Below are 12321 nucleotides of genomic sequence, written 5' to 3' on the forward strand. Positions count from 1 at the left end.
TATGTTTTAAATATTTTTACCAGTCTGGTTTATAGTGTCTGTATTTGTCATTGTTTTTATTTTCACAATATCAGTGAAGCTTATTGAAAAGGCACGTTAATCTGAGAGTATAACTTTGAGGGGATGTGCTGACGGTGTCTTTACTTCCAAATCAGCCATATCCAACTAACTTGTTCATTCATATGTTTCTTATGGTTCAGGTCTTGTTTTTACTTACCTCTGACCCATTTTCTTTAATTTTTTAATAATATATTTTTATTGATTTCAGAGAGGAAGGGAGAGAGAGATAGAAACATCAATGATTAGAGAGAATAATTGATCAGCTGCCTCCTGCATGCCCTGCACTGGGGATCAAGCCTGCAACCCAGGCATGTGGCCTGACCAGGAATCTCGAACAATGACCTCCTGGTTCATGGGTCGATGCTCAACCACTGAGCTGCGCTGGCCAGACTGACCCATATTCTTTATGGCCATGTCAAGTAAAATAGTCAAGGAGTAGATTCAGATCCAATTAACTTTATTTTGTAACTAGAATGATCCTAGCACTCCATACTTTATGTCCTACTGTCCTGAGAAAATTATTACTGGCATGTCTTTCAGCCTCAAAAAAATCTTTGTTTAGAAGAGAAATTGTGTGTCACCTTACAAATGAGTTAGATATTGCTGATATCTTTTATCTAAACCCCTTTCTTTCTAATTCCTGGGGAAATCTAAAGGCACTGCAAATATATATATAGCTGCTCAGTGGCAAACCTAGAATTTACCCCAAGCATTTTGACTTAAGCTTTGGGGTTTTTTCCAAATCATATTTGTTAATTTCTCAATTTTACAGGTTAGATTTTTAAATATTTGTCCTATACTCATACTCTTACTGTATTATTGAATATCTTTATGTTTAATATAAGACATTTAGAGAAATTAAGAAAAAGTGGACCACACTAATTGTAGGGAATCTCCAAATGATGAGAAAGTGTTGGAAATATCATTACCGGCCAGGTGTTGGAAAGCAGTAAGCTGGCAGCACACAGCACTGGCCAGTTTGACCTTATGGAGTGAAATGTAAATTTGTCATGAATCGGCCAGCCTGCGCCAGAGATTATCATTTTACTGATCCTCTGACCAGTTCTTTTGGACTGATCACTCACGTTTGATCCAGATCTCTTGTATAACAAAGTTCACTCTGGGCAAAAATTATAATTGTGTTTGTATTTGCTATCAATTCTGAAAATTGTTATATGCTGCTAGAAATTAAGGTAGCTAACAAGAATACATTTTACTCAAGCTAAGTAGTAAATTTTCTTTTTCTGTGTTGGTTAGATTTTTCTAGATATGACATTTGGTTCAGGAGGACACACAAGAGCCATTCTGCAGAAAGAGCCAGATATTACTCTGTATGCTTTAGACAGAGACCCGACAGCTTATGCAATAGCTGAGCAACTTTCAGAATTGTATCCGTAAGTATTACTCTTGTATGATTATTTAATTTGAGAGCTAAGGTTTACAGAGCTTGGTTTACCACCTTGGCATTTCTTCTCCCTTGTATTATGTTATACTTCATCCCACTAAGTCAAGGATGGGGAACATCAGGCCCACAAGCCTTATCATTTAGACTGGCCCTGCCAAGGCATTAGGGGCAAGTTAAATGAATGTTTGACCAAATATAGAAGGCTAATTTTTAAGTTGACAATGCTTTTTAAGTATAACAAGGATGTTATAAATATTCAAATGGCCATTGGCAGGAAAAAGGTTCTCCACCTCTGTAGTATTTCCTTTATTCCCCCAAAGAATTAATGTAAATTATGTTTCTAGTAACACTTAAAATAATGATATTATGCACTTATTTCTGAATTAATAAGAATAAATACAACAGTAACTTTTGGATAAAATTTGATTATATTTTGAAATCCTTCCATGAATAATATTTTGACAACCCATAGTTTAAAAAGTAATTTTATGAGTTACAATTTCTAAGAATTTAGTGGTATAATAAGCATGTGATAATTCTGCAAAATTCATTAGGCTACATACATTAATATAATGCAATTGTTTTTCTGAATGCAATTTGAAATTCATAAGTAATTTTAGAGTTTTCTGTTACTCTGTCAGAATTAGTGAGTTTTCACTATAGAATTTTTTAAAAATATAAAATATTGTTCATGAGTGGTGAAACCATTTTCCTTTAGAACAAAATTTAGAATTAGTGTTATGTACTTATGCTATGCTGTTTAAAGGCCACCAACCTGAAAAACAAAACTATCTTGGAGTTAAAATGACCATCTCCAAATACTATCTAAAGGACCATTATCAGGAATAGGGAATTGTTCTATTGTCTCATGCTCTAGAGATTGGAGTAAAGAGAAATGGAATCATCAAACAGACTATGAAACCTCAGAGGAAATGCAGGGGCGGGTGGGTGGGAAGAGATCAACCAATGAACTTCTATGCATAGCCCATGGATACAGACAATAGGGCGGTGAAAGCCTGGAGTGGGAGGGTATTGTGGCTGGAAGAGGTCAATGGAGGGAAAAAGGGGACATATGTAATATTTTCAACGATAAAGATTAATAAAAAGAAAGAAAGATAAAGAAGAAAATTGATGAGGATATCAAAGGTAAGTTTTGACCTGATGTAAACTAGAGTTTTTAGGAGTTGTAGCTCTGAACAATGAACTACATTGACCTGATGTAAACTAGAGTTTTTAGGAGTTGTAGCTCTGAACAATTAAGCTTTCCATGCTCATACTTATGCTCTTTCACCAGGTCTCTGGTGAAAGAGCATAAGTATGAGCATGGAAAGCTTAATCACAGACTAAGGGTAAAAATTAGCTTATTATTTTAGAATAATCTTTTCAACCTTTTTCAGGTCTCAAACACTTTGGAAGTCTATTAGTGTGATTTATTCTCCCAATTAATATGTAAAATATGTACATTTTTTGTTTGCAAGATCACATCTGGTTATTTTAATCTCAGGTTATTTTCTTCTAAGAAACAGATGAGGAAGTGGTTTAATGGCATGGTGCTTTTTATTTTCTTTCTTTTAAAAAAGTATATATATTTTATTGATTTTTTACAGAGAGGAAGAGAGAAGGACAGAGCGATAGAAACATCTATGAGAGAGAATCATCGATCAGCTGCCTCTTGCACATCCCCTACTGGGGATGTGCCCGCAACCAACGTACATGCCCTTGACTGGAACCTGGGACCCTTCTGTCCACAGGCTGACGCTCTATCCACTGAGCCAAACTGGTTAGGGAAGATTCACCTTCTTTAAGACTATCTTATAGTAGGGCATTCATGTTTGTGAAATATCTGCGAGTCCACTTGATTATGACACTAACATTTATAGAATAAGTGTAACTCTCCATTGTATTTCACTATCATAAATGAATAGAATTTTCTTACATATTGTTTCTAAAGGCAATGATTCCTAGTCCGGTTGAGTAAGTTATTGATAAAGTATAGCATAGGGGGAATATAGTCAAATCCTATATAATAAAAGCCTAAGATGCTAAGTGTCTGACTGTTCGACTGTTTGACCAGTCACTATGACACACACTGACCATTATAGGGGGCAGAATCTCTGACTGGTAGGTTAGTTTGCTGCTGGGGTCTGGCTGATAGGAACTGGGCTAGATGGACCGGACATTTAAAATAATGATATCATGCATTTATTATTTCTGAATTAAGAAATGAGTGTAGCTCTCCATTGTATTTCACTATCATAGATAAAAAGAATTTTTATTTATCCCAAAGTCCCTCCCCTCCCCTGATCATGCACTGATGAGGTTCCTCAGCCTGGCCTGCACCCTCTCGCAATCTGTGACCTCTCTGGGGATATTGGAGAGCCGGTTTCAGCCCGATCCCTGTAGCCAAGCCGAGGAACCTCACTGGTGCATAAATCGGTGCACCGGGCCTTTAGTATTGTTATAACTAACTATATGTTGTGTCAGATGGGTACTTGAATTACTGGTATGATCACTTTGTAAATTATATAATTGTCTAACCACTTATTGTACACCTGAAACTAATATAAGATAATATTAAAAATTTTAAATGAAAAAAGTAAAAAGTAATTTTCAGATAGAGTCAAAATATATTTTAAAAAATGAAAATAAAAGCCCCAAAGAAAATTGATTAGGTTCTATATACAATCTGAGAGTAAGAAACTTTAAATCAATATTAGAAATTATAAATATGTGAAAATAAATAAAATATTTAACTATATAATATTTTAAAAATATGGCAAAAGTAATATTGCAAAATATCAATCAGATACTAGTAATTAGGAAAACAAATATTTGGCATTTAGAAAAGCATGTCAAACTTGCAGCCCAAAACAAATATTTTTTTGCGGCCCAGCCAAAATAACTGTATGTAAGAAATGTTTTAATAAAAATTTCATAACTTAACTTTTACAATATCCTATTATGCATAATTATTAAGAATGAACTATAATGTTTGCTGATGACTGATTACTATAATCATGTTGCATTCATTTCCCTTACGTGCCTTAAGGACACGCACACATTTCTCTCCGCTAGTACTAGAACAAATATTTTAGGAGGAGATTGCCAAATCATTAATCTTGGACTGACTTGTTTGGTGTGTGCAATAGGAAGTATGTGATTTTTGGAGATAAAGAAAAATAGATTTGTTTGCATTATGCTTATGAATGTGTGCAGTTATTCAGTGTCTTATAAGTTAATATTCAAGAAAATATATTTTTATTAAAATGTTATATTATGTTAATGATTACTCACTTATTTCAGCCCTTTGTATTCAGCATGTCCCTATCAAAATAAACTTATGTTTCTGTGAAAATAGAGACTTTTGTTTTTTTGCAGCCCACATAAACTTAAACCTTGTTTGTTTGGCCCATGTTAGCCTTTGAGTTTGACATTCTTGATTTAGGGGATAGATAATGTAGGAGAGGAATAATATAGTTTTCCTATACTCTACAACAAAAGACAGATTAAGATGAGAATAGCATTTTAAGTTATTTAAAGAGTTGCACCTGACAAGAGAGCCTTCATAAAGAAATGAAGATTGCAAGACATGTTTAAACTTCAGCATTTATAATATTAGGTTTGATGAAGAGTGGGAAGTTATGGAAAATTATGCAGGACAAAAGGTACATGCTAAGTGTGTAGTACACTTAGGGAAATATAGCAAGCCACATTAATTCAGATTTCTTTCCATCCCTTCATCTTCAGAGATAAGGAGACTTCTTTTCTCTGGGTATAGGGAGGGCGTCTCTCACATGGTGGTTCACCTATTTCAGGGAAAGGTATAAAATTCCTCCTGTATGTGCTGTTTCTCAAATTCCTTCAGTTTAATATATTCAGTGTGCCAAGATGCCATATTTTGATGTAGTGTATCCTGAACCCCATCAATATTATTATATAAGAATTCTTTCAAAATTGAAAAGACAACAAAATTCAATTGGAAAAAATGGACAAAAAATATAGAAGGGTCACTCACAGAAGATATGGTATAAAAGGATTCTCCACATCAGTAGCAATGATGAGGGAAATGAAATAAAAAATAATGGTATATAAAAATATACTTCTCAGACTGGAAGGACATAATTTTGAAAGTAAGAATATGTGGAAAAGAATACACATCCATTCTTTGTTCACATCTTTTAAAATAAAAATAAAATGCATAATCTGCTTAGAATCTATTCCATATAAGTAAAAGAATCAATATCTAAGAAAAAAATCCTTAAACTTATTACAGACTCTGTATATGCATTGCTTGTATATATGATCATGGAGAAGTTGAAAAAGAAAGAATTTGTGGTAGGGGGAGTGTGGAGGAGAAAACAATGGTTACAAAAATCAAACCTAGATAGGGTATGATCACATATTTGATATATGTGTGAAGTAGAAAATTCCAAGCAATGCTATATATTATTTATGAATACCTGCATATGTAGTTATGGTATAAAAATATGCCTGGAAAAGAAAAACACAAATTTAGGCCAGGGATAATTTCTAGGGATATTGGATGGATAGATGGTTGGTTGGTTGGTTGGTTGGAAAAATTCATATGTAATTACAACCTGTAGTAAAGTACACAATAAAGGAAATATTTTGTCATTTCAATGTGAACATCTTTTGAGGAAATATAGTAATTTCTTTATTTCATTTATTTATTTTGCTGTTGTCAAGGAAGAACTTATTCTTCTCCAGAAAAATCTTATGTTCTTTACTCTGTCAAAACTTAAGTCAAAAATAGAAACTAACATTTTCACAGAAAACTAAGCAGTTCATAGGAAGGCTGAATTTTAGGCTAACCCATTTTAGCTCTTTCAGAAAAGATGACATGTCAGATCACCTGTTGTTTAAAAATGGAAACTTCTCCCCATTGCCTCTGAAGAATGTACAAGAGGAAACACGTTTAAATTGGAGCAGTGGGGTGTTGGCTGACTTTTACCGCTGTGGAAAATGGATGTTAGAAGACAATTTTTAAAAAACAATGTTTCTCCTAAATTAAGAAATAATATATGTTTAGTGAAATTAGAGAATATAGCCATGTATGAAGAAAAAAAGTCATAATTCCATCATTTGACTATAATTTTAAGCAGATTATAAAAATGTAATAAGCTATTATTTTCAATACTTTATAAAGTAGATATATTCATTGGGGCAATTTTCTAATATCTAGAAAAATATTGAACTCATGATTTCACCAACTTCATCAGTAGTAATGATTTAATGTATTTAATTCTATCTTCTTAACTGTCAATATTTCATTATACTGTATACTAGAGACCCGGTACATGAATTCATTCATGGGTGGGGTCCCTCGGCCTGGCTGGTGGTTGGAACCGATGGGGGTCGGCCACAGATAGGGATCACGGGATGTTGGCCGGCCACAGGAGGTTGGCCGTGGGAGCACACTGACCACCAGGTGCAGCTCCTGCATTGAGCTTCAGCCCCCTGGTGGTCAGTGTGTGTCATAGCTACTAGCCAGTCAGCGGGTCATAATGATTGCTTAGGCATACACACACACACTCGTGGCCCAGGGCACGAAATTCATGCATAGGGTGGGGTTCCCTCAGCCCAGCCTGCACCCTCTCCAATTGGACATCACTCTCGAAATCTGGAACCACTGGCTCCTAACTGCTCACCTGCCCGCCTGTCTGCCTGCCTTATGGTTTCTAACTGCCTCTGCCTGCCCACCTGATCGTCCCTAACCCCTCTGTCTGCCTGCCTAATCGCCCCTTACTGCCCTCCCCTGCCAGCCTGATTTCACCCCTAACTGCTCTCCCCTGCTGGCCTTACTCATCACTAACTGCCCTCTGCTGCCAGCCTGATCTCGCTCTCAACTGCCCTCTCCTGCCAGCCTGATCTTGCCCCTAAATGCCTTCCCCTGCTGACCTGATCTTGCCCCCAACTGCCCTCCTCGCCCAGCCTGATCAGCTCTAACTGCCTCTGCGACAGCCCCCACCACCATGGCTTTGTCTGGAAGTAGGACGTCCAGAAGATGGCCAGTCAACCCGATCTAATTAGCATATTACCCTTTTATTAGTATAGATAGATTATATATGATAGGATTGCTTAAATGGAGGTGGGTCAGTTTTTAGCAAGAGGAGACGCTCTTGAAAGACAAAAATACATAATCTCTATATCTGGACTGATAGCCAGCCATATGCACTATACTGCCAAACTGGTCATTAAAAAATTGAACCGCTTTCTTATACCTTACAACAAACAGCAGTTGCCCTTAAAACCCCTCCTCAGCCCCCACCTTAGGCTCTGCCTTTGCAATTCACCCAGATTTAGTTCTGATTGGTCAGTTTCTATACCAATCAGTATCCCAAAGCCTATCTCAGGACCTGATCAGAGAGGTGAGGCTGTTCAGCAGTCCCTGAAACTGCTGGTGAGGCCTGGAGAGAAAGAGAGACAAGGGCAGATTACCAGCTGCAATGGAGGCTGCAGATCAGACCCTGTTTCTCTTTCTGGGCTTCTCTCTGGGCCTCATCCACAGCCTCTTCGGCAGTCACTGCTGTGTTGCCATGCCTGCAGCAGCGGCAGTCAGTTACTGCAGGACTGACTTCCGGTGTTCGGTCATCCGTTTTGTCATTTTAGATGTTATGGACTCTCGCTTTTTATATATAGATACTTATATATAGATACTCTTTCTTATTTAAACTTTCTTGTATATTTTTTCTTTTTATATGTCTAAAATGTTAGAATATCTAGGCCAACTTTAAGAAACCATTTTGATCAATTGAATTAAACATATAATTAATTTAGAAAAAATTGGCATCTTCATTCTTGATCCCAATTCAGAAGCATATATGTCTTTTCATTTATTACAGTATTATGTATTATTAATATTTTTAATTAAAATAACAAAATACAGACAAGTACTGAGAAAAGATTAAAATATTTGATTATCATACCACCAATATTAACAGTTTGGTATATATTTTCTTCTAATCATTTTAGTTATATATGTATATGCACTCATGCATATATATTTTCCCAAAAATTAATTCAATGTATACATCATGAGCACCTTCATATTTCATTAAATTATGTAAAAGAATAATTTTCTTGGTTGTAGAGTATTTCCTTTATGTAATTATAAATTTATTAGAATTCTAATTCTAGCACAGTCTTATCCATGTTCATGTTACTCTCTTTCAAATCTTCCTATGCTATATTATTAGATGTACTTCCTATAAACAACAAATACCAGATGTACTTTGTATAAACAAATCTGAGTATGTTTTCTGTAAAAGAGTAATGAAATCTGGATATGTTTGCTCTTTCTATGTCACCTTGTTTCATATTTTCTATTTTAGTATTTCATAAAATTTTCTTTGACTTTAAAAATTTTATCTATTATACATGTATAAATATTTGGTTTTTTCCTTTTCTTTAACACTTTTGATGTTATATACCTTTTATTTTTTAATTTACTATTAGGTAAGTTATCATTTTTTAAGGTTAAACGTATTTAAACAGTTTTTATTGTTATATATGCAGAATAAGATAATATTTTTCATTAACCACCCCCAGGAAAGGAAAGAAATTAACACTATTTTTTTTTTGCCCTATTTCTTGGCTTTTAAACTATTATTTTGAATTTTAAAATTAATATCTATAATTGTGATAATTTTTAATTAGCAATTGCATTGGTTAGCAGTCATAACCTAAAATAATTACTTACATTTAAATAATTTCGATACCACTAGTCTTATTTTTTTTTTAATATATTTTATTGATTTTTCACAGAGAGGAAGGGAGAGAGATAGAGAGCTAGAAACATCGATGAGAGAGAAAAATCGACCAGCTGCCTCTTGCACACCCCCCACCGGGGATGTGCTCGCAACCAAGGTACATGCCCTTGACCGAAATTGAACTCAGGACCTTTCAGTCCACAGACCGACGCTCTATCACTGAGCCAAACCTGTTTCGGCCCCACTAGTCTTTTTATAATACTAGTAGAAGCCCATTGCATGAATTCATGCACAGGTAGGGTCCCTCTGGGTGGCCTGAAGGGATTGGGCCAAACCCGCAGTCCAACACTGCTTGCAGCTCCTACCTGCTGCTCCCGATCATCCCAGCCCCATTGTGCCTGCTGCGGGCTCACGCCCAATCAGTCCCAATCAGGAGAGGCTCTTGCTGCCAGAGTAGCAGGCAGCCATGAGCCCTGTATCTGATGCCCTCCCAAGGGGAGTGGCCTGCGGGATCAGGCTAAAACCAGCTCTCACACATCCTCTGAAGGGTCCTGGATTGCGAGAGGGCGCAGGCCAGCCTGAAGGACCCCACCGGTGCATGATTAGGCCATGGAAGGACCACATTAGGGCTCCAGGGTGTGTCCGGCCCATCTTGCTCAGTTCGATGGGTCCAGACCCTAGGAACAAGCTAATCTACTGGTCGGAGCATCTGCCCCCTGGTGGTCAATGCATGTCATACCAACTGGTTGACCAGTTGACTGTATGCACCCTGTTGGTCAGTACACATCATAGTGAGAGGTTGAGCAGCCTTAGCATATCATTAGCATATTACACTTTGATTGATTGGTTGTTCTGCCATTCGGTCTATTTGCATATTATCCTTTTATTATATAGGACAAATCCCATTTTGAGTTTTTATGTCTATTGATTACATCTGTAAGTAGTTTTTCTATGCATATACAAAAGGGAACTATCTCTGCCTTTATCTACCTGAAACTGTGTTTCTTATGCTTTCTGACCTGAGCATCAACTTGATTTAGCATAGCATTTTGGGAATTTTATAACTATTCCTCTTTTTCTTTTTACATGTAGTTTTGTGGAGAAGCCTGAGGCAACCAGTTTATTTTTCCTTTTTTGGGTAATCTGTTTTCCCACCAGACTGCTTCTTTGAACATTTTTGATATTCACAAATTTCAGTAAGAAATATTACTAGTTAGTCTCTTGCCATTAAATTTTCATGTTCTCCGTGAACAGGAGGTCAGGTCTTTTCTCTACAAAGGAGTTTTTGTGTTAGTTATTCCCACCCTTTTTCTGTTTTCTATCCTATTAGCACTTATTTGGTGGTTGAAGTTGGTATTATCTATGGCGTATGTCCTTCATTTTCTCTCTTAGTGCTTTCTGCTGCTTTTTACTTTGCCTCAGGATTCCAGAAAATCTCTTCAAGGTTATTCTATATTACATATTTGGTTTTTACAATTTTGCTTAAACTTTATTCATTAAGTTTACTGTCTTGTTTAAGTTTTATTTCTGCTATTGGGAGTTATCTTTCCTAGCAATCTTATTTGATTCATTGACCTGTTCTTTTCTGCCAGTATCTTTTTATTTCCTTTTGTTCCATCATTTCATTTTTATACTTTATCTCATAGTCAGTTTTCTTGAAACTTATGGTATCTAAAGTATATGTATTATAAACTTTTCTCCGTTTTTTTCTCTTTTTTTTGGTAATAAATCTTTTTAAAAAGTATGGTTTTACTCTATATCTTGAGGTCAGAGTTCTCCCTTTTTTGTTTCTCCTTCAGGATCTTTTCATAGGCCCTATCTTGGCTGTGTATTTATGTGTTAGCCTTTATTATTTGGATAGATTCTCCTCTTACGTGCTCATTGTTCAGTCATGTGGGGCTGAAACTTCACTTCAGATTTTAAGCTAGATAGTTGAGATACACAATCTCTTATTGCAAAAAATCTTAGCATTTGAAAATTCTTTTTTATAATCTTCCAATAGAAGGGTTCTAGTTTTCTTTTTCTTTTTAATAGAGAATGCACTTCATAAAAGCTACTACTCTTTTGTATTATTTCTGTGGCTCTTCCAGCCTTCCAATTCTATGGAGATTTTAGAGCAGTGTTTTCCAACAAGTGTGCCACAAGAAATTTTAAAACATGCAATACCTGACTATTTAGTCGGGGCACTGACCTCTTTTCCTTTAAATTGTCAAATTTTAAAAAATGACAACAACCAACACAAAAATAGCTGTCTGGGTGAATAAATAAAAAATATACTTATTTTTTTTGTCAGATCAGCAAAAAATATATTTTTTGGTGTGCCATGAAATGGAAGACTGTTGAAAATTGCTGTTCTGGAGAGATTGTCCATATCTAAGCACATTTTGATAGCACCTATCCATTTCTTCCCATGGTATTATTGTATTATATAAATTAGAATTCCTAAACGAATGTAGTAATAAAGTATTGGTGGCTGGATATGAGGAGGTGGTGGGGTAAAATGGCTTTAGAAGCCTCTGAATACTCCTGTCTATACACTTTAAATGATTCCTTGAGGGACTCTAGTCTCTCTGAGGCAATGAGTGGAATGGGACATTTGTAACCTTTAAACTGACTGCATGGTCTTGAGTCTTACCTTTGGTAAAAGAGATATTTTTCCAGTATGCTGCCACATCCTTAAAGAATGTTTTTAGTTATTAAAACAATTTGAATTTCCATAGTTTTGTTTATTTAAAAAAAATCAATAATTAACCTCCATCTTTTCTTTTAAAGTTTGTTCCATGGTCATTACATTGGAGAGTTAGAAGTATATTTACCTATGTGATATATCTATTTAAAGTTAGCTATATGATCTATTCTAAGTTGTGTAGTCTGTTCTCTAGCACTTGAAGGCTACCATTAACCTTCTCTTCCTTTTAAACCACCTGTTTTAAAAAATGTGGTTACATTCATGCAGACAGCCAGGCCAAAGGCAAGTCTAGACCTCATGGCTTCGGGTTTGTTGCTTGTGTTCTTCCTAACACAAAGAATTTAGTAGAAGCAATTTAGTCACATTCTCTAGCAGAGCCCAGACTCAAACCCAGGCATTTTGTCTCCAGGACCAGTGTAAAAGTAATGCAAAGGAAT

General features: G+C 35.7%; 1 protein-coding gene across 4 annotated transcripts in view; it reads left to right on the forward strand.

Annotated features, from left to right (window-relative positions):
- The window catches only part of METTL15 (methyltransferase 15, mitochondrial 12S rRNA N4-cytidine), a 148210-nt gene that overhangs the window by 67084 nt on the left and 68805 nt on the right, over positions 1 to 12321 (forward strand). For all 4 annotated transcript variants that reach the window (XM_084893628.1, XM_084893627.1, XM_084893629.1 and 1 more), the window contains one exon: positions 1318 to 1454. In XM_084893628.1, coding sequence (XP_084749754.1) covers positions 1318 to 1454 — 137 coding nt within the window. The remainder of the gene's footprint in view (positions 1 to 1317; positions 1455 to 12321) is intronic.

Source organism: Pipistrellus hanaki, assembly GCF_964339955.1.
Source record: "Pipistrellus hanaki genome assembly, chromosome: 9".
Classification (NCBI taxonomy): Eukaryota; Metazoa; Chordata; class Mammalia; order Chiroptera; family Vespertilionidae; genus Pipistrellus; species Pipistrellus hanaki.